Source organism: Chiroxiphia lanceolata, chromosome 28 (assembly GCF_009829145.1).
Source record: "Chiroxiphia lanceolata isolate bChiLan1 chromosome 28, bChiLan1.pri, whole genome shotgun sequence".
NCBI lineage: Eukaryota > Metazoa > Chordata > Aves > Passeriformes > Pipridae > Chiroxiphia > Chiroxiphia lanceolata.
In genome coordinates, this window is record NC_045664.1 from 53,146 (window position 1) to 78,679 (window position 25,534).

The window sequence follows — 25,534 nt, forward strand, 5'->3', positions numbered from 1 at the left end:
TGCATCACGTCAGGGAAAGAGCCCCAGAGCCTGGGATAGGGAGGGAGCAGCTGGGGGGAAGGGAATGGGACCAGCTTTATTCTGGAACACGTTTGCATTGCTGCTGTGGTTTCTGTGCTCAGCACCAGGAGCTGGATGTGTTTTGTCCATCTTTGAACAGCCAGCACTGCTGTGAGCAGCCCCAGACCCCTCCAAGGTTGCAAGCCAAAGTGTTTTGCCCATGCTGGAGGCAGGTCCTTTCCTGGAGGTTCCCTGGGACTATGTCCAGGCATCTCCAAGAGTGTTGTGGTTTCATCTGGCAGCAACTGAAGCCGTGGGCAGTAGCCGCAGATGCCCCCAGGTAGGTCATGTGCCTGTTGTGTCCGTGTTAGAGGCCAGTTCATGTCTGGCAGCCTCCCAGGATTCCTCCTGGGCACCACCAAGAGTGTACTCACTTCCTCTGGAGGTGGCTGAAGGCTTGGGCAGGAGACCAAGAATCCTCCTGGGTGTTTTGTTGAAGAGTTTGATTCCTGCTGAAGGCAGGTGTGTGTCAGGCAGGTCTCTGTGACTCCTGGCAGGTATCTCTGGGAGTGTGCTGCGCTCTGCTGGAGACAGCAGAATTGCCAGGGAGCAGCTCCAGACTCTTCTGCAAGAAACAACCCAAAGAGCATTGAGTCTGTTGGGGTTGGCTCCCTGTTCCTTGGGAATCCTCCCCAGCAGCTTGAAATGTTGTGCTTCTCGTGGAGATGGTGGAATGTTGAGGGTAGGAGCCTCCCATGCAGTGGCAAAGCCCCACCATGAGATGACAAAGCCAGGCCATGAAGTCACAAGGCCAGGCATTCCTGTGCAGTGTGGGGCAGGTGCCACAGGCATCACTCCAGCAGTTGCAGGAGCAGCAGCAGTGTCAGCAGAGCCTGCACTGACAGTGCCAGCAGTGCCAGTGCCTGCAGTACCTGTAGTGCCTGCAGTGACAGTGACAGCAGTGAGCAGTGACAGTGCCAGCAGTGGCAGTTCCAGCAGTACCAGCTGGGCCAGCAGCAGTAGTGACAGCATGGTGCAGGCACAGTGGGCCCTGGCCCTCATCCTCCTCCTGGTGGCCCTGCCAACCAGGGGTGTCGGGGCTGCTCCGTGGCGACCGTGGGCAGTGGGTAGGTGGGCAGGCCAGGGCCAGCCCCCAGCTCTGGCAGATCCCCACGAGGAATGGGGACTTGCAATTCAACTGACACACTTTCTCTCTAAAGCTCTGGAGCGTGAGCCTGTGGATAAGGAGGCACCTCAGGAAGGCCATCAGGCAGTGCCAGTCCCTGGGGAAAACACCGGGGCCGTTCAGCCAACAGGAGTGTCAGGTAATCGCTGTCCTTCGGCCACCTGGCAGCATCCGCCGAGATCCCAAGTGTCTGCAGGCCCTGCCCCGCTGCTGCTGCTGCTGCTCCTCGTGTCAGCAGCCAAACTGTCAGCACAGAGCCAGAGCTCTGCCAGCAACCAGGAGCAACCGGGGTCCCTGTCGCCAAGGGACGGGGGAGGTTGTGGCCGTCACTGTGCCAGGAACATGCACTCACACCCTCTGTGGATGTGGGGAGAGGCTCACTGCCCCCCACATCCTGTTCTCCGGGATTTCACAACTTTGCCCTTTAGGGAACTAGGTCACCTGGACCCCACTCAGCAGATCACAGGAAATGTGACTCTGGATTGAATGTCCTTCCTGCAGCACCTGCATCCCAGAGCTTGCCAGGAGGCCCTGGAGGCCCTGGTACAACAGAGGGGATCCCTCCTGGGAACTGGGGTCCAAAGGGCTGCACCGACGGGTCCAGCACAACCTGGGGGGACCCTGCACCGTCCTCCTGCAGCCTCTGTGCCTGACCCACGCTGAGGCTTTACCTTTCCCTGATCCTTGGCAGTTCAGGCCAGTCCTGGGGAAGGCCCCCGCTCTGGGTTGGAGGAATGTTTTCCAAATTATCCAGGCACTGGGCAGTCCTGCCAGGGGCCATACATGGGAGATGACCTGAAAACTGGGAGCAGGCAAGCGTTGCCCATGCTGGAGAAAGGGCAGCGAGAGAGAGCGAGGTTCGGGTGTCTCCTGAGGGCCTGAGTGTGTCCCCTCAGAGTGTGGGTGCTGGGCTGGGGAGGGAGAGCTGGGGTGGTGACGCTGGGTGACCCCAGGGTCGGAGAGAGCGTCCATCAAGGCAGCACCCACCAAGCCTGGAAAGGGAAGGTGAGCGCCTGCAAGAGAAATTGTGGACAAATGTGAAGGATCCACAGGAATGGGGAGCAAAGCCTGGGTGTACCATGTTGTTCCATGATCCCCTCCCCCGTTCTGCTATTCGGTCAGGACAGAGGGTGCCCCAAGGTGTGATGGGAGCTCCTCATGGGGGGTCTGGTTGCAGCTGTGGACACAGGAAGGGCTTTTCCTGCTTCTTGGCTGGACCCTGCGCTGGAGAGGGTCACGGGTCAGTCCTAACTGACTGCACAGCCTGAGTGCTGCTTCCAGGGTTTGCTGGGGCAGAAATGTAACTTTGTTCTTTCCATTAAGGTCCAGAGTATCAAGACGGAAGGGGACAATCTTCCCAGGACACATCCAAAGTGCTACATGAAATCCTTGGACAGCTGAAGACGATAGCACGAGGTGGGTACAGGTCACTCCTAACCGGCACAGTGGGGCAGCAGAGGTTTTGGATAAATGTAGGGACATGCCATAGCCTCCCCAGCCCACACCTCAGAGCCTCACTGCAGGGACCCTGCAGGTGTTGGCAAGCTGCAAGGATGGTCCAGAATCTCTGCTGCCAGTTGTGGCTCCAGCTGAGTCCCAGGGGCTACGGCTGCCCCAGTCAGACCATCCCTGGCCAGAGTGCAAGAACAACTGTGGACAAATGTGAAGGATCCTCAGGAACGGGGAGCAAAGACAGACACTGGGAGAACTGGACTCCGGCCACTCCAGAGCCCAAGTGAAGCCGAGAGGAGAGAGAGAGAGAGAGAGAGAGGCTCTGGAGAGCATGGACTTGCAAGGCCTTTGGGACTTTCCTTGGCTTCTACTGAAGCCACAGAAATGTTGCCACCCAGGATATTCCCTCATTCAGACATGCCGACAAAGTGGGAAAGAACATTTTCTGGCAATGTCAGGGCACATTGATGTGCACAATTGTTCCTCCAGGTGTGAACAGCCTCAGCCTCAACAGCGCCGTGGATGGCAGAAGATTCACCAGCACTGTGGTGGGCAGGGCAGACCCAAACCTTGTGGATGGCAGGACAGACCCAATTGCTGTGGTGGGCAGGGCAGATCCAAATGCTGTTGATGGCAGGACAGACCCAAACACTGTGGATGGCAGGACAGATCCAAACGCTGTGGTGGGCAGGGCAGACCCAAACTCTGTGGGTGCTGATACCTTCCAGACGTACTGCATAGAAGGCATCGTGGCTGTCCTGGGCTCAGTGCTGCTGGGGATGGCGCTGTGTTGTGTATTCCACTTGTGGAGGAAGAGGAGAAGGTGAGTTGGTGGGCCTGGGGGGAGTTGCCAAACTGGTATTGGATGGCTGCTATCAACCAGAGCAGCCATGGGGCTTTCTGAGCTAAAGTGCTCTGGGTGCCCAGTTTGCCACTGCCCAAACTCGGCAGAGATTTGTGCTGTGAGCTGGTGCCCCGTTTTCTGCCCAGAGCTCTCTGTGCCCACAGCTCCCCTGTGCAGCCGGGTACCCACACCCCTCGGGGCACCCAGTGCTGCTCCGCACCCTCACACCCACCCTGCACCCCCGGCCATGGCGGGGCCTCAGCAGCTTCCTCTCTCCGCAGGCGCCTCGCAGCTTCGAGAGCCGGCTCTGAGCGCCCCAACAGCCGGGCAGAAGCCAGCAGAATATTTGCAGGAGCGTTTAAATAAAGATCAACAGCACAATCGACTGGGTTTTACCAGCAGCAAACCCAGGATGGGGCCCACCCCCAGCACCCCTCAGTCCCCACCTGTGGCCCCCCCAGGGACACAAACCCAGGCCCACTGTGGAGTCATAAAGCCATCTCCAAACCTGGAATCCCCAGGGACATCCCCTCCAGATCCAGCATGGTCTGAGAACATGAGTTCCACCCCCAGTCCCACCATGGGGTTCCATCCCAGGTACCATGGGGGTCCGATAGCCTCCAGGGCCATCAGCCTCATCCCTGTCCCAAACACCTCTGAGGACATCAATCCCAGCCCCATCCCAGGTCCCAAACACCCCCAGGGCTGTCAACCCCCCCTCAGCTCCCCATTCCGAGTTCCTGATTCCCTTTGGGGTCATCAGTCCTAGACCCAGTGACATCAGAGGAGCCCATTCCCACCCCTGGTCCCATTGTCCCCAGACACAGTAGCCCCCCATCCCTGGGTACCAGCTGCAGCCCCCACTGGAGACATCAATGCCAGCCCTGTTACGGGGTCCTGTTCCCACCCCAGGTCCCCAACACCCCTAGGGACATGAACCCTCCTGCCCCTCATCTCCAGTCTCATCCCAGGTCCACCATCATTCCTGTGGAGAGACCTACCACTGGCCAAGGCTGAGCCCAGCAGTGGTGGCAGCAACACCTCAAGGATGTAGAGTTAAGAGGGAGTTAAAAGTGTTGCTGCTCTCTCTACTTTGAGACTGCATTGTATAAAGAAGGGTTTGTGATCGAGCTCGGGGTTGGATCTGAAAAATAATCAAAAACAATGTTTTGGCCTTTGAAATTGAGCTTTGGGCTCAAAATTTTACTGTTGGTTGTTTTTTAATAGTGTTGCAGCAGAGGGTTGATATTCCAGGGAACAGGCTACAGGGGTATTGTGATACAGGGAGTGTCCAGAGGAAGTGGCTGTCACAGAGGTGGGAGGGGAAAGGAATTACAGTAGATGTCATGACATGGAAGAAGGAGATGCTGATGCAGGGGGGAGGTAGGTCAGGGGAGCTGTGGTTGTGTGCTCTTGGGAGCAAAAGGTTTATCCTAAAGAGCACACACATACAAGCCATGTATCATGACAGAGACAAACAATAACCTGGGAGGGGACTGGGGACCAGCCCCAGCACCTCTGATGTGTGCCCACCAAATCCACCACACAGTGCAAAGTCAGAACTAAGCACATAGCTGCTGCTAACTATGACAGAGACCCTTTGTTCTATTTTAGTCATGGAGGGACTGAATTTTCTTCCTGGTGGCCCATAGATGGGAAGAGATTCTCCCTCTCTGTTCCATTCTCTGGAGATCCCACCTGGAGCCCACATCCAGCTCTGGGGCCCCCAGTGCAAATAAGACCTGGACCTGTCAGAGCAGGTCCAGAGGAGGCCTTGAAAATGATCCCAGGGCTGGAGCCTCTCTCTTGCGCAAGAACCCAAAGAAAGCTGGGGTGTCCAGTCCGGAGTAGAGAAGGCTCTGAGAGACCTTGTTGTGACCTTTCAGTGTACAAAGGGGCTTATGGGAAAGGCACAGAGAGACTTTTTACCAGGATCTGCAGTGCCAAGACCATGGGTGAGGGCTGTACACTGCCAGAGAGCAGGGTAAGATCAGACATAAGGAAGAAATGTTTTGTGGTGAGGGTGGTGAGGCCCTGGCACAGGTTGCCCAAAGAAGCTGTGGCTGCCACATTCCTGAAAGTGTTCAAGGTCAGGTTGGACAGGGCTTGGAGGAACCTGGGATAGTGGAAGGTGTACTGCCTGATGGCAGGTGGAAGGGTAGACCAGATGATCTTTGAAAGTCCCTTCAAACCCAAACCTTTCTCTGTTTATTTCTCTCTCTCAGCCTTTTTGGTTCCTTCTGAGAAAGGACAATAGGCTTCCTCCAGAGTCTCAGGGAGATATCCGGCACTGACCTGTCTCCAGGAGATGCAAAGCTGCTCAGAGAGCTAACTGGAGGAGTTTGGGACTGCAGAGTCCTTTTCCCCTCTTGCAGCAGTTTTCTTGCCCAAATTCCTCCGGGAGGGGAAGGCAGGGCAGGTGAGTAGAGGGAGGTGGTGTATGGATTAGAGGGGTTGGGATGTCCTGGGTAAGGATAAAGGGACAAACAACTAATGCAGATGTCACTGTGGGAGTCTACTATAGACCACCCAACGATGAGACCATTGATTGACACCTCCAAATCAACTGCCTTTGTCCTTATGGGAGACTTCACCTTTCCAGATGTTAACTGGGAACACCACGCAGCTGGCACAAATAGGTCCAGAGGATTCCTAAAGTCCCTGGACAATGACCTTGTTGTACAGGTACTCACGGAGCTGACTTGCAGAGGTGCCCTCCGGGATTTGTTCCCTGTTACCAGAGAGGGTCTCATGGGTGAAGTGGCACTTAGAAGCCATCGTGGCCACAGCAATTATGAAGCCACCAAGTTTAAAATCTCTGGTGACACCAGGAAAAGTGCCACAAAATTTCAACCCTGGATATGAGGAGAGCAGACTTCAGGCTGCTCAGGGAACTGGGAAAACCTTTCTGAGGTTGCTGGGGTCCATCAGTTCTGGCCACTTTTTAGTCACCACCTTCTAAGGACACAGGAGCAGCAATTCCCAAATGTCAGAAGTCAAGCAGGTGCAGCAGAAGCCTTGGCTGAACAGGACCTCCTGAGCAGGGATCTTCTTCTGGAAGAAGGCAGACCCATCACGACTTCTGGAGCAAAGGCAAAGAAAGGAAGCTGTATGCCCAAGGGGAGTGAGGTCAGGTGATGTGGGATGACAACAGAGAAACTGCTCACCGCTGTGGGGAGAAAATTTGTGTGGCCAAAGCTCAGCTGGAGCTGGAGTTGCCAATACTGTGCAGGATGACAAAAAGGGCTTTTTTAAATGCATCAATAGCAAAAGCCAGCACAGAAATTACATATGCCTGTTCCAGGATGAGTCTGGTCACCTCACAAACAGGGACCGAGGCGAGGCAAGGCAGGGATGTTTAGTTTTTTCTTTGCCTCTGTCTTCAACACGGATGGCAGACTAAGAGGGTCCCAGTGCCCTGAGCTGTGAGAATGATCAGCTCCCACTCGCCCCTGAACTTGTGCGGAATCTGCTCCAGCTGGATCCCTGTCAGTCCACGAAGCCTGACGGGTCCTGATGGCTTCCCCCCAGAACCCCTAAACAGCTACAGCGGCGGCGGAGCTCCGGCGCCACCCGGAGGTTCGGAGCGGGAACTGCAGCCCCGCCACCGCCCCACCCCCCCGCGGGGGGCAGAACCGGGAACGGGGGCAGGACGGAGCCGGGACACAGGGGGATGGGGAGGATGGGGGAAGACGGAGGACATGGGGAGAGTGGGAGGAATGGGGAAGGGGTGGCTGGGGACAAAGGGGACATGGGGGTGATGGGGCACATGGGGAGGGGGAGACCAGGGATGTGGGGGACATAGGGGAAGGGGATGGGGATGGAGCGGAAATAGAGAGCGGGGCCGTTGAACACTAGTGGCAGTGCCGGGGTGGGGAGCCCAAGCCAAGGGAGCTGCCCAGCAGTGAGGGCCTGAAGCACTCCATCGCCCCCCCCAGGTCTGGGAGAGGAGGGGAATAGGATGCCTGTCACCCCCCGAGGCACCCTCCCACTCCTAGGGGGCAGGACCTGCGCACCACAGAGGTCATGGAGGCCTGTCCCACCAGGCTGCGTGTGGAGCTGGGGGTCCCTCCCCAGGGTGATGGTGGGGTGGCCATGGACCCAAACCTGCTGCTGCAGCCCGCCCAGCAGATGGGCTGGGGGGGCGCTGTCCCTCACAGGGACAAGGTGCTGACAACCCAGGACCAGGTCCAGAAGTGTCCCCATGTCCCCACCACTGCCTGCAGTGGGGCTGCGGGTGCCAGGGGAATGCCTCAGTGGGGTAAGGGTCCCACTGCCACTCTTGGGGGACTGGGGGTCCCTAGGGTACTGCAGCACAGCCAGGGGGGCCACTGATGCCACTGGGGTCTGGGGATCCCTTGGGAATTGAAGTGGGGGGACACACTGATGCCATTGGAGGGCTGGGGATCCCACTGCTACTTTGGGGACCTAGGGATCCCCTAGGTACTGGAGGGGAATAGGGGGCTGTTAAGTTAAAGGATCTGAGTTGGTTTGTCCCTTTGGCAATGACACCTAGAGAGAACAAGTCCTTGCTGGTGCTGGATGTGCCCAGAGAGAGGCCATCCCGCAACTCCTCGGCTCTCCTACGACTCCTGAAGATGGCACTGGCTCAACTGATCTGAGATGGAGACAAAGCTCTCGGGGAAAACTACCTCTGGAGCAGTTCGAGTCACTAGAACAGTGACTCTTGTCCTGCTCTCACTGTGGGCAAACACACTGTCTTCGTTTGCCCTCCCCAAGGGACACAGGCAGGTGGTCTAGAAAAATGCAGCTCCTTTCCAGCAGGCACAGCATCTCCCTGACAATGAGACACACACAGACACAGAGCCAAAACCTCTCTTTCATCTGCGAACTCCAGAAGCATGAGAATTTTCCTTATCCAAGTGAATTTGCAGGCAGCAAGTCCTGGGCAGGGCTGCCCAAGAGCTTCATCTTCCAGGCAGATGCTGGTGGGTCTCCACTCCTGATACAGCAGGATTTGGTGTCAGGTAAATGAGCGAGCCCCCACAATGGCCCAGACAGCAGTGCTGTCCCTGGGGCAGAGAAGCAGCTGCACAAAGTACTGGGATGAGACTGTCCCAGGATGCTGAGACACCTTCCACTGGAACAGGTTGCTCCAAGCCCCATCCAACCTGGCCTTGAATACTTCTAAGGATGGGGGCAGCCACAGCTTCTCTGGGCAACCTGTATGTTTCTCCATTCTCAGTGTAAAAAATTTCTTCCTTGTATCTAGCCTGAATCTCCCTTCTTTCAGTTTAAAACCATCACCTTTTGTCCTATCACGACAGGACCTGCTAAAAAGTTTGTCCCCATCTTCCTTATAAGCCCCTTTAAGTACTGAAAAGCTGCAGTAAGGTCTCCCCAGAGCAGAGGGTCAGAATCCCCTCCCTGCCCTGCTGCCTATGCTGGGGATGAGCCTGGATAAGCCCTGTGGCTGCTCCAGCCCACGCAACAGACCCTGCAGATGAACCAGAGCCCCAGCCAATGCTGGGACAAGTCACCCCCAGACACAAGAAGAAATGGGCATGCATGTCAGCTCATTTAGGAAAGGAGGACAAGGAGTCCAAAGCAGGGTTATCACAGGAACAGGAGGAAGAGGCAGACCAAGAGGTAACCACTCAATCCCTGTTCCTCAGTGAGCTGTGGGATATGTGAAAATATTTCAGCTGTCATCCAGGTGGGTTCATTATCACCTGGCTGCTCCAATGCTGGAATAACTGGGTTAGTATCGTGGAATTAGAAACTAGGGAAGCCAAGCAGCTGGGATTGCTTTCTAGGGAAGGGGGCATTAACAAGGCAATTGGAAGAGGGACACAGGCCCTCATCCTCTGAAGGTGACTCCTGCCAAGAGTGAAGAAAAGGTATTCCTACGGGGGAGATGTTGTTATGTTGCCCAGGCAAGTGGACCACGATGGAGAGAGGTATCCAGTACCTGAAGGAACTGGCCATGCTCAACACGGTTTATGATGACACGAACAACACACAGTTGCCTACAGAGCCAGATGAAGCTCAGTGCACATGACCCACGTGGAAGAACTTCGTACGGAGCCACCACTCTCATTTCCCAGCTCATTGGCAGTGACAGCCTGGAGAGACAAAGTGGCAACCATGGTGGATGAAGTGGTTCATCAGCTCCAGGAGCATGAAGACAATATCTCTTCCTCCTTCATCTTCCCTGTGGAGAAAGTGTCCCAGGAGTTCCAGCATTTCAGAGAGAAATGTCCTACTCCCATCCATATGGACCAGCCTCTCAGCTACAAACAGTAGGCACCCTTTCGCTCAAGAGAGGATAGAGAAGGTGCAAACCACCAGAACAGCTGGGCTGCCTGCCCCAAACTCCCTAAGAGGGAGACCACAAACCAGTAGTTGTTACTTGTGCCTGGAAAACCAGTCCATCCCCCCCAGAGCACTTGGGAACTGGCCCTACCCAGCTTAGGCAGGCACCCCTCTCATCCGCCTCTACCCCCTGGGTTCTGCAGGACCAGTCCAGCACCCTGCAGACCCTGTAAGAACAGAACCCACTCATGGACAGCTCCAGGGGTCAATCAGTGGTTTCAGACTAATGGCAGAATGATAAACACAGAGCAGCAGCACAATTATCTAGGTTGAAATGGCAGCAAACCCAGGAACTCACCAGTTCTTTTGTGAGGTGTGGGATGCAGATACTGGACAGTGCATGGGGTGGTGCAATGCTGTTGATGGGGACACTAGTACAAGGTTGAGATTGAGGACTGGGGCAGGCAGAAGAAGGTCCCTAGGCTGAGGAGGAAACAGTGCTCTGTGTTCACCTCCATTTATGCTGAAGGCCATACTATGGTCTTGGCCAAACAACTTCAATTTCTGGGCAAATTTGGCACACTGCAGTGATTTGTCCTGGTCTCAGGTCATTGGTCAGTGCCGGAAACCCTCAGCTGATGGCCTGAGCAGTGTTCTGGTTTAGCTTGGTGTAACTTGTCTTTCTACCTGTGTCTGCATTTGCTAGTCACCTGTGTCTTCCTCTTTGGAGGAATGATCTTTAGGAAGTTCTGCAGCACAAATCTTCTCCCTTCATCAACCCATCACAGCATGCTTGCATTTAATGCTGCTGCTCAACATTCTTTCCTCTCAGAGCTGTGAGTAGACTCTCCATCTGGAGGAGAGCTGTTCACCTCGTAAAGAAAATGCCAAGAGCAGATGAACTGCAGCTAAATGTGGACCCAATGGCCGTGACTGGCTGCCACAGGCCAGAGGTCACTTTTGGTCTTGCTGCTGGGGAGGGGGAGCTCCATGAAGTTCACATTCCTCTTCCCAGGGAGCGCTAGTGTGGTCATGCCGGGAGCCTGTCCTAGGTGTGGGGAAGCATAGTGGGGGCAAGAGACAGGTGTCCTCCCCTGTGGGACTTGACACTGGTGGGGAGCAGGAGCTGCAGGGATCCTTCAACCGGGCTGGAGTGTCCCCAAGGGAGTGCCAGGGTCCACGGGGGAGACCAAGGGCCCAGAGCCCCACAGGGCTGAGGTTGGAGGGAAGCACTGGGCACTAGCCATGAAGTCGTGGCAGAGCCCATGTGTGTCGTTCCCCACCCCCCCCCCCGGCCTGCTGCAGCACCCCCAGAGCTCCCACCCCCTTCATGCTGCGTGGAATGGCAGCGGTGCCTCAGTATAGCACAAAAAAACCTTCCCTTGCGCTGTCCCGGTGCGCCACCAAAAGGCCTTGCCGCGCCCTGGCCTGTCTGCAACCCCAGGCCCCTCTGAAGCCCCTTGACCCCAGTGGCTCCCGGCCAGAGGGTAATGGAGCAGAAGCTGCTGCCAGCTTCACCTTCCCCTCGCACTGTGCACTGCATTGCCAGCACTGGGGTCACCTCGTACACATCAAGGCCTCGCTCCAAGGCAGACCCTGCGGGGGTTGCTGTGGTGTAGTTCCACGTGCAGGAAGGGGTGGGGGGAGCAGCAGTGCCCTTCAGGTACTGTGGGTGAAAGTGGGACAAAGGGGCAGACCTCCCCTTGTTGGGCCCACAGGATACTAGTCTACTCCCATCCATGCATCCTTTAAGCTGGAAGCTCTGGGATCACTCAGGAGCTGGGCACCCACGCATGAATCGGGAACATTTATCACCCCACTGCAAACTGAGACTATGCCAAACATGGGATCTTATCAGAGCTGGGCACCCCCAAACTGGGATCACTACAACCCCCCCAACAGGGACCACTGGGATCTCAGAGAGCCACCCCCTAACTGGGTTGCTGTAGTAGGGAGCACTGGGATCCTCCCAGCCTGAAACTCTTCTTACTGGAGCCATTGGGAGTCCCACCTTCACAGCATAGCAAACACCAGCTGTGCCCAAAGTCACCTGCTGACAGAGACCCACAAGGAACCCAAAGGTGGGGGTCACCACCCGTCCCCATACTTATTGCAGTCCCACAGCAGTGGGTAGAGGAGAGAAAGGGGGCCCTTTCCTAGATGCAGCACTGAGGACCCCCACAGATCAGCTCAGTGCCAGGACCAGCTGGTACCCCCTCCTTCTTTTCCCACCAGCCCCCCCGGCCTGCTCCAGCTGGGGGACGGAAGGGGGCTGCTGTGGGTTAACTCGTTTTATTTAGACTCAAAGGTAACTGCGGCCCAGTGGGACCGTGTATGTGGGGCCAAGACCCAGTAGAAAGGCAGCAGTACGTCGGGAACGGGGCAGGAGCGGGTGAGCTGCAGCGGGGCACAGCGCCCAGGCTGCCCGAGGAATGGTCAGTTGGCAAGAAGAGGGTCTACGAGAGCTGCCCACAGTCGGTGATGGTGATCTTCTTGCTCGTTTTGCCATCCTTGGAGCCACAGCGCTCCATGGCCTCCACCACGTTCATCCCCTCCTTGACACGGCCAAAGACAACGTGCTTTCCATCCAACCTGTGGAGAAACACCAGTCACACAGCTGGTCCCCGATGTCCCCACAGGACACTTCCCAGCTGGGGACTCCCAAGCCTGTCCTCCCACAGTCCCCAACTCACCACTCAGTCTTGGCAGTGCAGATGAAAAACTGGGAACCGTTTGTGTTGGGGCCAGCGTTGGCCATTGACAGGATGCCAGGGCCTGTGTGCTTCAGGATGAAGTTCTCATCAGGGAACTTCTCCCCGTAGATGGATTTGCCTCCAGTGCCATTGTGACGTGTAAAGTCGCCACCCTGTGGAGAGACTGGCATTTCAGGTCACAGGTGCAGGAGAGCACCCCGGAATTGGGAGCAGTGGCCCCTCCACACACTGCAGGCAGGAGGCAGAGCTGCCCTCCCACCCCAAATCTTCCAGAATCCAACTCTAAAACCCACGAGTGACATACCACCTCACCCACCCACCCACCTCCCCACTGCGGTGGGAATGCCACGCACCTGGCACATGAACCCAGGAATGATCCTGTGGAAGCAGGACCCCTTGTAGCCAAATCCCTTCTCACCAGTACTCAGGGCACGGAAGTTTTCTGCAAAGGAAGAAAAAAATCACCATGAATAGCCTGTTTTGTTCAGAATTCAGAACACCACTTGGTTTTGATGCAGCTGCAGTGTGGCCAGAGCTGTTTTACCAACCTGCTGTCTTGGGGACCTTGTCTGCGAACAGCTGCAAAGAAAGGAAAGACATCTGTCAGGCTGGGGTGGTGACTGACCACTGTTCCCCGCTCCCCAGGGCCACCCCCAGACTGCAGGGACCCGCTGCCGGGAGGTGGATCCTAGCCATGCCCGCAGCTGCAGAGCCCTCCCTGCCTGACGATGATATGTGGGAGCTCCAACTCAAAACCATCGCACTTCACATGTCACCAACGAACATTCGCTTGGCTGGCCTGGATTAAATTAATATGCCTGGAGCCTTCCCGGGCGGGGCGCGCGCCGCCTCCCAGGGCTCCGGGGGGATTTTGGGCAGGATGCGCCATCCGTGCGGGCACACAGCCCCGGCTCTGCAGCAGCCACGGCGCCCGAAGCCGGCCCGGCCGTGCCACGGATGCTCCGCGCCCCGGGCGGGGCGACAAATGCTTCGCCCTCCAGCGACAGTCCCGTGGCGATCGGGTTGCCGCCGCTCTCCGCCAGCATCCTCAGACCCGAGAAGCATCGCCCAGGGGTTCGACGCGGCTCATCCCGGTGCTCTGGGAGCCCCGCGATAAAATGGCGGCGCGGCAGCCACGGCCCCGACCCGCAGTGGGGGGAGCGGCCGCGCCCCCCCCCCGGCCCCGGGGCGGGGCGGAGCGGGGCCGCGGCGGCGCGGCGGGAAGGCGGCCGGCGGCGAGGCCAGCGGGGCCCGGCGGGAAGGGGGAAACGGCGGTACCGAGCGCGGTGGTGACGAAGGGGGCAGAGGGGTTCCCCCGGGCGACGGTGCGCCCATGCGCTGGCACCGCACCACCGCCGTTCCCCGGGCGAGTCGGGCCGCGTCTTGCGGCGCTGTGAGCCCGCGGCGGGCCCGGTGGGGCCCTTTGTTCGCCCCTCCGGGCCGGGGCCGCGCAGCCCCGCGGCCAGTGGGACGCGCCCCCGCCGCGCACGCGCACCCACCGCCCGCCGGCCCCACGCGTCCCGGTGAGGAAATGGCGGCGGTGCCCCTCGCCCCCCCCGCGCCTACCTCGAAGGTGACGCGGCCCAGGGGCTCGCCGTTGGCGGCGATGTCGAAGAAGACGACGGGGTTGGCCATAGCGAGGCAGGAGCGAGGCAGCAGCGAGGCAGCAGCGACGGATCCGTGCGGCGAGCGCGGCGCAGCAGAAGGAGCTTGGCGCCCCGCCGCCCCTTATATAGGGCCGAGGGGGGGCCCGCCTCTCCCGCGGCGCCGGCCAACAGGCGCAGGCGGAGTGGCGGAGTGGCAGCGCAGGTGGCCAATCAGCGGCGCCGCGTTTGAAAAGGGGGGGAAAGGAGGGAAAAAAGCGCGGGTGGGGCGGGGGCCGCGGGCCGGCGCTGGGCAGGGCGCGGCGCGCATGCGCGGTGCGGGGAACTGGGAGGCGAGGTGCGGGGTCGGGCCGTCGTGCGCGGCAGGACCGGGGGCGGCGGGGATGCGGCAGCACCAGCCCTGCAGTACCGGCAGCCCCTCGCCCGCCCTGGGAAAACACCCGATTTTCCCCCTCCGCCGCGGGACTGCAGCATCGCCCGCCCGGCCCCGGTTAATGATTGACGCCACAGGCCCGGTTCACGGCCCGCCTGGGCTGCTGCTGCCCGAGGAGGGGGCGGAATTCCCCTGCCACCGAGGGACCCCCCCCACCTCCCTGCCCGGGGAGGGGGCATGATCCCACCACCACCCGGGACACCTCTCACCCTCTCTGCCCGGAAAGGGGTAGGGATCCCCCTTCGCTGCTCGAGGAGGGGTCCTGGGGTCAGACCCACAGCGAGATGACAAAGGACAGGGCACATATGACCCTGCAGGATTCTTTAATAGCCATCGGGGATGTACAGGGCAACCGGGCTTGGGGGCAGCAGGGGCTGAGCCCCTCAACCCACACCAGGCCCATGCAGTATGAGGGGCAGCAGCATTTGCACATTGATATGGGGGCACGGGCAGCCCCGCAGTGACGCACTTGCCTTTAAATACAGGGAGGTATCGGGGGGGGGAGGGAGGGGGGGGAGGCAGTAGTGTTTCTACACTATATACAGCCTTGTGCTTCTGGGGGGGCTCAGCCCATCTGTTCCATCGCAGCCCTTTGAGAAAGCCCCCATAGTGGGGCATCCCAGCTCTGCGGTGGGCAGGGGCATGCAGTGCTGCCCCCCAGCCCCGGGGGGGGGCAAGGATGGCTCAGTTATTCTCGAAGAGGGAGAGGAGGTCATCATTGCTGCTGCTGGGGAGGTCAGGGGGCCCCAGGTAGGAGAGCAGCTCATCGGGATTCGTCAGCTCAGGCAGAAGCTGGGGGCAGCAGTGTGTGATGATTGGCCCCCCACAGCTTCTGCCCACCTCCCCACAGCAGCTGGGGTCCCAAGCCAGCAGTGGGACCCCTGGCTACTCCCCCTGGTACTCACGTCGAGAGCAGGCTCCGAGCCATCACCTGCCGTGACCATGCTGGGCGCAGGGGGGAAGGTGAGATCAGCAGCATGGGCTGGGGGTCCCAGAGGAGGCCGTGCCACTGCGCTCCGAGGGTGCAGCATGGGGGCTGGCTGGATGCCTGAGGGGGTGCTGTGCAGCCCTGGCTGCACCAGGGGGTGGGATGGCTCCATCCGTCCCGATGGGGGAAGCTGCGGAGGGGGGGAAGAGAGCACGGCCATAAGACCCTCCCTTCACTGGGACCCCCAGTGCTCCCAGTGAGATGTAGGGGCCTGGGCATAGCCGCCCCACTCGCAGCCCAGCTGACCTGTGTGGGCAGAGGGGGCACAGAGGGTTTCTCAGGGGCCAGGAGGCCGCCAGGGATGTTGGGCTGGTAGGAGATGGAGGGGGGGCCTGGTGTGAAGTCACTCAGTGTTGGGGTGCCAGGGGCACCAGGGGGAGGGAAAGGCTCTGGGAAGCCCCCAGGTCCTGGAAAGCTGGAACCTATGAGAGGAAATGGGGCAATTGGGACACACACACACAGGGGCAGGGTCCAGTCCTGTCCCCCATGGGTCTCCCCATACCCGGGGTGCTGTAGTCAGCAGCAGCCCCTGCCGGAGGCTGCGACAGTGCCGGGAAGGGCACAGAGCTGGGACCCAAGGCTGCAATCATCTCCATGATGTTGGGTAGCACCATGTGAGTAGGACTGAGTGTCCGGCACCGCTTCAGCACTGGCCCCTCCGGTTCCTCCTTGACATGGATGTCGGGTTTGATTGGGACGGGTTTCCAGCTGCAGGTCGGGTCAATGGTGATCTCTTCATGTTCCGAACTGAGGGCGGCAGGAGGGCAGGGGAGGTGACGTTGGGACATCTGCTGCACAGCCCCCCCAGTGATGGCATAGGGCCAGGCATGGATGGATGGACAGTCAGAGCAAGGGCACTTACTTCTGGATGTATATCAGGATGCCCAGCATGTACTGGTCCACCTCCAGGCCCTCCAGCAGGGCCGTCTTACTGCAGGCAGGGTGCAGGCAGAGTGAGGGCAGAGAACCCTGGCAGGAACTTCCCCCTGCAAGGCAGGAACCACCCTCCCCCCGCCAGGACGGGAAACATACCCCCTCTCCCCTGCAGGCAGGGACACCAGGGCATGGCCCCACTGCAGCCCCCACTCACTTGCAGACAGGACACCGCCATGTCCCCCTCTCACAGTTGAGCTGCAGATATGACTCAAGGTCGAAGCACTGTGGGGGAGACCAGCAGCTGAGCCAGACAAGGGCAGGATATTGGGTGAGGAACACCTCCCAGCACCCTGCCACCACCAGCCCTACCTGAATGTGCCGGCAATCATGACCCCTGGCTGGGAGCTGGATCCTCCGGAAGGTGATGGGGCACTTGAGGGACACCTTGATGGCCGTCTGCTCCACACCGTCCTCACCGTTGGGCCCTGGGGTCCCTGGGATGGTCCCACTGCTGAAGTTGCGTTTGACTGGGGAGGGGGGGGCAAGGGGCACCAAGGGTCAGAACCGGGACAATGGGATGGGGTGGCACTTTGGTGGCACCTGGGCAATAGTGCCCCATCACCCCCATCCTGCTGTGGCCCATGACCAGGGTGTTCCCCTGCCATGCTGCAGCCCCTGGCCTCCAGGACCTGGGTGCTCACTTTTGGTGATGCAGTGCTCAGCGGGAAGTAGGCGCTTCTTGATGAGCCCCTGCAGCACCGAGCGTACGGAGGGCCGGTGCACCAGCTGCAGGACGAACAGGTGGGACTGCGGAGAGATGGGGAGGCTGAGTTGCAGCCCCAGCTGTCACCCTCCCAGTCCCAGGACCCGGCCGTGACTCACACAGCAGCAGGCGGTGACAGTGATCTGGATGGTGTTCCGGCCGGGCTGGCAGACGTGCTTCAGGTAGAGCGGCTTGTGGGAGGTCTTGTTGTCACCGCGCTCGATGGTGAGCGGTGTGGCATTGACACTCACCTGCACAGAGGCCGGCCAGTTGGTGTTCATCTGCCGATCCTCGTGGTGGTAGCACTTGAACTGCAGTTCCAGGTCAGGCCTGGGAGCAGGCAGAGTGTGTGAGGGCAGAGGGCGTGCTCACACGCGAGCCACCACACTGGGTGTCACCCGCACTGGGTGCTGCACTGCAGCATGCAGAACCTTGCTGTGCCAAGCCACACCATGCGCTACCCTGTCATACAGCACTGTGACGAACTCCACAGCACCATAGCACTGCGCTGTGACAAGCCACACAATGTCCCACCGTGCCATGCCAAGCCACACCCCAAGCCACCATGCACTGCAGCGACATGCTGAGCCACCGTGGCACTACCCTAAACCATGGCAAATACCACCGAACCAAACCACACATCACACCATGATGCAGCACAACATCATGCCAAGCCACACCAGGCCACACACTGTCATGCCACATGGCACCATGCAGCGCCCAGCCGTGCTGCCCAGCACTGCCTCACATGGTGCCACACAGCACCACCTGAGCAGCGCTGTGTGACACCACACCTGCAGCCCGCACCTCATCATGAGGGTCTTGTAGACAGAGTCACGCAGCTGGAAGACATGGTTGCTGACGGCCAGGTTGTGCTGCAGGCGGAAGGGCTCCAGCACCACGCCGTCCCGCACCGGGAAGGTCAGCCGCAGCTCCTCACCAGGGGCTGGCCCTGCGGGGTGCCGTCAGCAGGGACCTCTGTGCCCCAGCCACACCCTAGCCACTCCCCGCACCCTGCACAGGAATCCACCTCGCAGGAAGCCCCCCACACCTCAGCAGTCCCATCCATCCCAGGACAGACAGCCCTATGCAGGAAGCTCCTCCTACCCGAAGTGGCTCCACCCCCACAGCAGAGGCCCCTCCCACCCCCTGCAGGAGCCCATCCCACCAAAGGCCCCTCCCACTCCAGGACACCCCACCCTATCCAAGCCCCTCCCATTCCAGGAGGTCCCACCCACAGAACAGGAGCCCCTCCCACCAAAGCCACCACTCCTGATAAAGCCAACCCTTCCCTCCCCCCCCCCCCCCCCGGGGCCATACCCTTTTAATAAGCCCCTCACCCCACTCAGTCCCACCCTCACAGCAAGCCTCTACCACCTGCCTCCACTGGCCCCAAACCCTGGCAATGGCCACGCCCCCTGTGCTGACACCCCTCCCCTCCCACCCTGCCTTTAAAGGGGGGTCATACTGCCAGAAATGGGCCCCACACTGTGAAGTCCCCCCCTTCCCACTCTGGCAGTCCCCCTGACCAGGGACACCTACCTGAAGGGGATGGGTGCAGGGGGGTGATGTTGGGCTTCATGTCTGGCAGGAAGGGTGACTTGACATCCTGACCAGGGGACGTGTAGGTGGGGATGCCGCTGCCCGGCGTCATGGGTGGTGTGGGGTTCCCGGCCAGCGGCGAGCTGGGGTACCCCGGCAGCAACCGGCCCGGCTGCGGAGGCACCGCGCACCCTCAGCGCCCGGCCGGGCCGGCACAGCCCCCACCCCACCTGCTGCCGGACTCACCCCGTTGACGGCTGCTTGGCTGTAGGTGCTGAAGCTGGTGTTCTGCCCGTTGAACTGGTCAGCAGACTGTGGGAGGAGGAGGGTCCCCAGAGGCTGGCACCGGGGGACCACAGACACCTGGACCCCCACCTCGTGCCCACCGTTCCCTCTGCAGTACCTTGTAATAGGGTCCAGCACTGCCTGAAGCGGAGAGGTACTGGCCCATGCCCTGCTGCAGCCTGTGGCCAGGGTAGGAGGGGGACGGAGCGGAGGACTGGGGGGCGCTGGGGGCATACTGGGCACCGGCCACAGCATACTGCCCGCCCTGGAGGTACTGCTGCACTGGGTACCCCTGCAGGGCCAGGGGGTCAGCACCAGTGGGAAATGGGGTCCCGGTACGCCACAGCCTTCATCGACGCAGTGCTCACCTCGTTGGAGTACGCCCGCTTGAGGCTCTGGCGGGGTAGCTGCTGGCTTGGGGGGGGACCAGGGTAGGCGTGCTGGGGCACTCGTTGCCCACCATACAGGGAGCTGGTGCCAGGTGCCCGCACCGGACTCATGCTCACAGGAGAAATGCCAGAGGGGGCCATGACACCTGCCATGCCAGCTGGGCTCATGCTGGTGCCACGGGGCCCAGCATGGGGCAGGAACTGGTTGCTAAAGGACTGCCCTGTGCCCATCTGCAGTGGGGAAGAGAAGGAGGTCAAGGCAGGGCCAGGGCAGCTGTCAGCTCCCCGTTTCTGCCACAGCCAGGCTCTTACTGTGCTGTACTGGCTCAGCTCCTGGCTCTGCTTCTCTTGCAGCGCTGCCACGGTCGCTGTGGCCGTGGCTGTGGCTGTGGCAGCAGCGGCGGCCACGGCGGCAGCAGCTGCTGCCTGGGTGAAGTCAGCGGGGGCCCGGCCAGCATGTGAGGGGAGCCCAATCCCACCAGGGCCGCTGGGGCCACTGGTGTAGCTGGAGAGCAGAAAAGCAGGAAGGGGCATGTGGTGGCCCTGCGATGGGGCACGTGCCAGGCCAGGGGGCACAGGGCTGGCCTTACCTGGCAGCAAAGCCTGGCCCGCTGGGGTAGGCGTTGCGGCCGTAGACACCCGGCTGCATGTACCCCTTCCCTGGTGCCCCCTCAGCGAAGGGCTGCTGTGGCAGGAATGGTGGCGAGCTCATGCCCGAGCCGGTGCCTGCCATGCCAGGCAGCAGCGGGGGATTGGAGCTGCTCCCCCCAGGGCCCATGGGGCTGCCAAAAACCTGGGGGGGGGGGGGGGGGGAGGCAGTGGGTCAAGCACGGGCAGTGGCACCCAAGTGCTGGGGGTCCCTGGGGTGGGGGTGCTGCAGGTACCTGACTCTGGGAGGGGTTGCTGACACCCCAGACGGTGGTTACCACGGAGAGGGATCCCGGCGGCTGATTGGTGCTTGGTTGCCAAGGAACAGCCTCGTATGCAAATGAACCATCACTAGAAAGAAAAACAAATTAATGAAGATGAAGGACAGAGGGATGGAGGGACAGAGGGAACCGGGGGATGGAGGGAACAGAGGGATGAAGAAGAGAGAGGATGGAGGAACGGATGGATGCATGGGGGGATGGATGCATGGGGGGACGGAGGGACGCTGCCCCGGCGCCCACCCGTGGGGCGCAGGCGGCAGCGAGGGTTTCATGGGGTTCATGGAGCTCATCGGTGGGTGCGGGCTGAGTCTTCCGAGGCCGCGGCAGGCGCTGCGGAACGGCGGCACCGTCTGTCACTGGGGCTGCGGGAGGCAGTGGAGCGGCGGGTGAGGGGCGGCCGCCTCCGGAGGGGCCGGGGCCGGGGGGGTGCAGCCCGGAGCCTGCGCGACCCCCCCCCAGCCTCCGCGGCCGGGACTTGGCGTCCGGCCCAGTCTGGCCCGGGGCGCCGGCCGGCACGCGCCGCCCCCGCTCCGGGCTGCCCCCCCGCGCCGGCCACCACGGCGTCAGACCCCCCCCGGGGCGGCGGGCAGCGGGCTTCCCCTGCGCCTGCGGGCGGGAGGAACCGCGGGGACTTCCCGGGGCAGGGACGCGGTCCCCCCGCGGCACTGCCCCCCGCCGCCCGGGGTATTTCCATCCGGGTCCGGCAGCGAGGCGGGGGGGCTGCGGGGTCACCAGCGCTTTCGGTTCCTCCCGGCCCCGCGGGAGGGCGGCTGAGATGGGATGGCCGCGAGGGAAGGGACGACGCGGAAACAGGGGACACCCGCGCCGGGCCTGCCCCAGCTCCCGGTAGCCGCCACCGCGGAGCCACCGGCCCCGGGCGCCCCTCGCCGGCAGTGACAGTCGTCCCCCCCCCCCGCTCCTTCCCCGGCAGCACCGCAGCGCAGGCCCCGAGGCCGGGCCCCCTCCCATTGCCATGGCAACCGCCCCCGCCACCCCCGGCACGGCGGGGCGGCCCGCGGGGGCCTGGCCAGTCCCGCCCGTCCCCCCCGTCCTCCCGCCCGGCGCTCCCGCTCTCACCGCGGCGGCGGCCCAAGATGGCCCTGGCGGCGCGGGGCGCGCGCGGAGGCTGCGCGGGATCTTCGGCCGCGCGCGGCCGCGGCTCCGCGGGGGGGGCGGGGCCCGGGGGCGGAGCCGGGTCGCGCACAATGGGGCCGCGCGCTCATCAGCATGCGGGCCCCGCCCCCGCCCCGCCACGCGCGGGCAGCCGAGCGCCGAGGGCGGGGCTGGGGTGGGGGCCCCGGGCTGCGCGGGGGTCGCGCGTGGCCGCGTGTGATGCGGCGCGCGGCCCCGCGTGCGGGGCGCCAGGGGCGACACGCGTGTGGCAGCGGGACGGGCGCCGTGATCGCGGCGGCGAGACCGCGGGGGGTGCGCGCTTGCGGCGCCGTGCGCGTGCGTGAGTGCGCGCGGGGACGCGGAGCCGCGCGTGCCGGGTAACAGGGGGGTGACGCGATGTGCGACCCGGTGTGTGACAGCACAGTCACCCCACGTGGCCACGCAGCACATGTGAGGCCGCATACGCGTGTGCCGGCAGCCTCGGATGTGCGGGGGTTTGAGGCGCGCATACCCCCCGGCCGCCGCCCTGCAGCTGAGGGGACCCGCCAGGCACCGAGGGGCCGGTTCTAGGGCCGCCGACAGCGACTCCTAGCTGAGGTCAGCCCCCTTGCCCCCACCCCTCAGGGCCTCCCACGGGAGGACACAGCACCCAACACCAGCCCTGTGGGTGCAGGGGCTCAGAGTCAGGGGTTGGTGCTCCCCTGGGACAGGCAAAACTGAGGCAGGGGCACAACACCCCCACACCTGCCTGGGCCCTTAGGGCAGGCAGCCACCCCAAATCGCTCCTCCAAGAGGCAGCAGCTGCAAGGGCAAGTGTGACACCAGACTGGGAGGAACTGGACTCATTGCACTGGACACACCCAGAGAAGAGCCTCAGGGATCAGTTCTTCCTAAGGTCCCAGGGGGGTGTGGGCCTCACCCACTGTGGCGGGACAGCCCCAAGACCCTTTCACTCCCAGGGTGACTGCACCGGTGTCACCCTGGCACGAGGCAGACAAGGACTCCAGGCACCAGCATGGGGTTGACAAGGTCTGTAGTTCCAGGGGTGGGGGAGGCGAGCAAGGGACAGACAAACAGATAGAGAGATGGAGGAGCATGCTGTGCGACGCCAGGGCTCAGGCCAGGTCTTTGAAGGCATCGAGGTTGAAGGCCGTGTCAAGGAGCCGCTGCAGCTCCGTCAGGTGGGTTTTCTTATTGCCGGTGGCAGGGGCTGCTGCTGGCTCCCGCCCTGCATACCTGCCAGGGAGAAAGTGAGGGTGAGGGGGATCTGCACCCCCCAAACTCCTCCCAGCCTCACAACCACCCACTGCATCCCTACCAGACGGGCTTGGCACGGTTGATGGTGGTGCGGAGCCGGGGTTTGACATAGTCGTAGTAGCCCTGGTTCTTGTGCTCCTCCTGGCACCACACCAGCTCAGCAGCTGGGTATTTCTGGGCTTCCTTCTGGAGGAGGTCAAAGGGGAACGGGGAGAGCTGCAGGGGACACAGAGTGGCGTCATGAGGGACATGGAAGAGCATCACAGGGGCTGCAGCACCCCCAGCCTACGGGCACAGAGATGGCAGGACGCTGCTTACCTGCTCCACCCTGGTGATGGCCACGTCGGCCTCCATCTGCCGGGCCTTGCGCTCCCGCGTCAGGTCGTAGTACACCTTGCCAGTGCAGAAGAGCACCCGCTTCACCTGCTCAGGATTCTGGGCTGCGGGGCCACTATCAGGGATGACACGGAGGAAGTGGGTGCCTGCCAAGGAAAAGAAGGGCGCTGTAAGCCACGGTGGCCAATGGCACAGTGCCAGCAGCTGCTGCACCTGAATCCCATGCCAGCCCCTCCTGGGACCCCAAGAGGCAGAGTCCAGCAGCTGGTACTCGGTCAGCTCCCAGCACAAACCATTATGGCTCTGTGCCCCTTGGAGCTGCCAAATTCCAGAGGGCAGTGGCTACCAATGGAGGAAGTGTCACTGAGCCACGTCTCCCCAGGTGCCAGGGTACCAGTCTTGGCCCTGATGAGGGGTGGCTCCCGTGTGCCAGGGAAATGGCCATGGCCTTGCTTGGCCCCTCTTCAGCATGAAGAGGCTGCTGCCAGGTGGAGTTTACCCAAGGCCACCGGCTCCTGCCCTTCACCCCATGGAGCAGCATAGGGGGAACACAGGCAGCTCTGTGCTGCTCGTACCTGGCAGCATGTCGTCAAAGCTTGAGCGGGCTTCAGGGTGGCGCAGCAGTGACTTTGGAGTGAAGATTATCAGCTGGAGTGAGGGACAAGAGGCAGAGCAAGTTGGTCAGCCCTGCTAGAAGCACCTTCCCTGTGAGCCAAGGCCAGAGCAGCAACCTGCCTGTCCTGCCTTACCTCCCCTGCCCACCCTGTCCTGCCTGAGCACAGGAGCAGCTGCCAGAGATTGCTTCTCACTCAGCTGCTGTGCTCTCCCATATTGGGCACTGTTTCCTGACAGCACTGGCTGTCCCAGTCAGGGTGTCCAATGGGGAGGATGCTGAGGTGCTGCTGGGGGCCTGCCTGCCCCACAGCTGAAGCTGATGGGAAGCAGCTGGATTGGGTTATGTACTGGTGCCTGCCAGCCCTGACAGCTCTGACATCCCCGTGGAGTTCAGGAAGGGGTCACAGCCCCTGCAGCTCACATGAGCCGGCAGCAGCACGTGGCACCATGAGGTCCTGGGCCAGACAGAGGCCAACTGCCTGTGTTTGTGAGGTCCAGAAACAATCTGCCCCCAGCCCTTTCTCAGCCTGGCAGGGACACAGCACTGCCCTGCCTGGGCACCGAGCTGGGCACGGAGCTGCTGGCACTGACCGGTTTGCGGAAGGGCAGGAGGATCTGGCGCCGGAGGACGTGGAAGAAGTTGGCTGGAGTGGAGCAGTTCACAACGATCCAGTTGCACTCATAGAGCTGGCGCACATCAAAGTCATCCAGCTTCTGCCTCGGCCAGCGCAGGTGAGGGGATTTCAGGAAACACAAGGTGCCTCTTGATCTCATGGCTCCAGCAGTGGTCCCCAGTCCTCCCTCCCTCCCTCTCTCCTTCCCTCTTTCCCTTTCCAAAGCACACACAGACCTATAGAGACCTGGGAGAGGCTGCAGGGCTGTGCCCCCCACCTTGGTCTGGCCATGGGGCAGCCAGCAACCCCCGCCCATGCTACTTTCAGGGCCACCTCTGCCTTGCACTGTGCTACAGCCCCAGGTTCAATGAACACCTGGGCACCAGGTTCAGCCCCTTTCCCTAAACCCTCCTGGCAGCATGAGCCCAGAGCATCCCATGCCTCCTGCCATCGGCAACCACTGCGCTAAGACCACATGGGTATTGCTGCCCTGATCCAGGGCGCGGGAGGGACAGGCTGAGCTCTGCGCGGCCGCCACTCACAGGGAAGACATCGGGATCATCATTGCACATCTGCAGGAATCGCTCCGGGCGAGCAGAGGAGTGCTCGGGACCCTACAGGGACCAAGCAGGGGGACAGTGAGTGCAGGACAAGGCAGGCACAAGAAGCCAATGCCAGGCGCTGCCATGACATGAGCAGTGTTCTGTGCCACCACTGCCCATGGCTCAGCCTCCAGTGTGAGCCGGGGGAGTCCTTACCATGCCCTCCATGCCATGGGGAAGCAGCAAGACGATGCCGTTCTGCCTGACCCACTTGGCCTGCCCAGGACAGATGAACTGGTCGATGATGCACTGAGCAGTGTTGTGGAAATCCCCGAACTGGGCTTCCCAAAGCACCAGGGCGTTGGGACTGGCCATGGCAAAGCCCAGTTCGAATCCTGAGGGATGGGAGAGTCACAGAGTATTCTGAGTTGGAAGGGACCCACACGGATCATTGAGTCCAACTCTTAAGTGAATGGCCTCTACAGGGATCAAATCTGTGACCTTGGCATTAGCACCATGCTCTAACCAACTGAGCTAATCTCAGTTTAGAGGAGCAAGGGGGTTGAATTACCCTCTCAGAGCAGCCTCACCCTGGGCAGCAAGTGCAGACCCCCTCACTCACCCAGGACACCATACTCTGACAGGGAGCTGTTGCAGACAGTGTACGGAGCCTGGTTGGGCCAGAGGTGGTTCATGGGGATACAGGTCCTCTTGTCCACGTTCTGATCATGCAGGACATGGTGGCGATGGCTAGAAATTGGGAAAGTGTTACTCCA

The 25,534-nt window shown here is 61.3% G+C and overlaps 4 protein-coding genes across 17 annotated transcripts in view; 1 reads left to right on the forward strand and 3 right to left on the reverse strand.

The window, feature by feature from the left end:
• LOC116799577 (opioid growth factor receptor-like) lies at nt 1-3,867 on the forward strand. 7 transcript variants are annotated; one of them, XM_032712819.1, is made up of 6 exons: nt 1-196; nt 303-340; nt 1,221-1,325; nt 2,510-2,602; nt 3,128-3,461; nt 3,764-3,867. In XM_032712819.1, exons 2-6 carry the CDS (start codon nt 331-333, stop codon nt 3,846-3,848), a joined length of 627 nt encoding a protein of 208 aa, XP_032568710.1. In that variant the 5' UTR covers nt 1-196; nt 303-330; the 3' UTR covers nt 3,849-3,867. The 7 variants fall into 7 exon arrangements, 6 of the variants coding, with proteins under 6 accessions (XP_032568710.1, XP_032568709.1, XP_032568708.1 ...); XM_032712818.1 differs by lacking the exons at nt 1-196; nt 303-340 and adding exons at nt 796-934; nt 966-1,127; XM_032712817.1 differs by lacking the exons at nt 1-196; nt 303-340 and adding an exon at nt 796-1,127.
• An 8,167-nt stretch (nt 3,868-12,034) lies between these two features.
• On the reverse strand, nt 12,035-14,195 carry PPIA (peptidylprolyl isomerase A). Its single transcript, XM_032712699.1, has 5 exons — nt 14,039-14,195; nt 13,021-13,051; nt 12,826-12,914; nt 12,452-12,624; nt 12,035-12,350 (listed from the first exon to the last, which is right to left on the reverse strand). The coding sequence occupies exons 1-5, from the start codon at nt 14,105-14,107 to the stop codon at nt 12,215-12,217; spliced, it is 498 nt and encodes a 165-aa protein (XP_032568590.1). The 5' UTR covers nt 14,108-14,195; the 3' UTR covers nt 12,035-12,214.
• Nucleotides 14,196-14,815: 620 nt separating this feature from the next.
• ZMIZ2 (zinc finger MIZ-type containing 2) lies at nt 14,816-21,392 on the reverse strand. 5 transcript variants are annotated; one of them, XM_032712695.1, is made up of 19 exons: nt 21,359-21,392; nt 20,522-20,643; nt 20,237-20,351; nt 19,943-20,145; nt 19,665-19,857; nt 19,332-19,583; nt 19,082-19,255; nt 18,925-18,990; nt 18,679-18,850; nt 17,944-18,088; nt 17,256-17,466; nt 17,075-17,180; nt 16,743-16,900; nt 16,588-16,655; nt 16,360-16,428; nt 16,000-16,244; nt 15,744-15,919; nt 15,415-15,627; nt 14,816-15,301 (listed from the first exon to the last, which is right to left on the reverse strand). In XM_032712695.1, the coding sequence occupies exons 2-19, from the start codon at nt 20,569-20,571 to the stop codon at nt 15,194-15,196; spliced, it is 2,724 nt and encodes a 907-aa protein (XP_032568586.1). In that variant the 5' UTR covers nt 20,572-20,643; nt 21,359-21,392; the 3' UTR covers nt 14,816-15,193. The 5 variants fall into 5 exon arrangements, with proteins under 5 accessions (XP_032568586.1, XP_032568587.1, XP_032568588.1 ...); XM_032712696.1 differs by lacking the exon at nt 21,359-21,392 and having other exon boundaries at nt 17,256-17,312; nt 17,388-17,466; nt 20,522-20,730; XM_032712697.1 differs by lacking the exon at nt 21,359-21,392 and having other exon boundaries at nt 18,679-18,745; nt 20,522-20,730.
• Nucleotides 21,393-22,410: 1,018 nt separating this feature from the next.
• Nucleotides 22,411-25,534, reverse strand: part of OGDH (oxoglutarate dehydrogenase) — a 32,616-nt gene continuing 29,492 nt past the window's right edge. For all 4 annotated transcript variants that reach the window (XM_032712449.1, XM_032712450.1, XM_032712448.1 and 1 more), the window contains 8 exons: nt 25,381-25,508; nt 24,975-25,153; nt 24,759-24,830; nt 24,194-24,316; nt 23,563-23,635; nt 22,970-23,133; nt 22,713-22,867; nt 22,411-22,630 (listed from right to left, as the gene is read on the reverse strand). In XM_032712449.1, the coding sequence (XP_032568340.1) occupies nt 22,510-22,630; nt 22,713-22,867; nt 22,970-23,133; nt 23,563-23,635; nt 24,194-24,316; nt 24,759-24,830; nt 24,975-25,153; nt 25,381-25,508 (1,015 nt within the window). In that variant the 3' untranslated portion in view covers nt 22,411-22,509. The remainder of the gene's footprint in view (nt 22,631-22,712; nt 22,868-22,969; nt 23,134-23,562; nt 23,636-24,193; nt 24,317-24,758; nt 24,831-24,974; nt 25,154-25,380; nt 25,509-25,534) is intronic.

Coding starts and splice junctions, on each gene's coding strand:
- ZMIZ2 (XM_032712695.1), bottom strand. CDS start 20,571: ATGAGCTCCATGAACCCCATGAAACCCTCGCTGCCGCCTGCGCCCCAC. Junction 20,352..20,521: donor CTGCCGCCTGCGCCCCACGG/GTGGGCGCCGGG, acceptor TTTTCTTTCTAG/TGATGGTTCATTTGCATACG. Junction 16,245..16,359: donor ATCCTGATATACATCCAGAA/GTAAGTGCCCTT, acceptor TGCCGCCCTCAG/TTCGGAACATGAAGAGATCA.
- PPIA (XM_032712699.1), bottom strand. CDS start 14,107: ATGGCCAACCCCGTCGTCTTCTTCGACATCGCCGCCAACGGCGAGCCC. Junction 13,052..14,038: donor TGGGCCGCGTCACCTTCGAG/GTAGGCGCGGGG, acceptor CTTTCTTTGCAG/CTGTTCGCAGACAAGGTCCC. Junction 12,915..13,020: donor CAAGGTCCCCAAGACAGCAG/GTTGGTAAAACA, acceptor CTTCCTTTGCAG/AAAACTTCCGTGCCCTGAGT.
- LOC116799577 (XM_032712817.1), top strand. CDS start 1,031: ATGGTGCAGGCACAGTGGGCCCTGGCCCTCATCCTCCTCCTGGTGGCC. Junction 1,128..1,220: donor GTGGCGACCGTGGGCAGTGG/GTAGGTGGGCAG, acceptor TTCTCTCTAAAG/CTCTGGAGCGTGAGCCTGTG. Junction 3,462..3,763: donor TTGTGGAGGAAGAGGAGAAG/GTGAGTTGGTGG, acceptor CTCTCTCCGCAG/GCGCCTCGCAGCTTCGAGAG.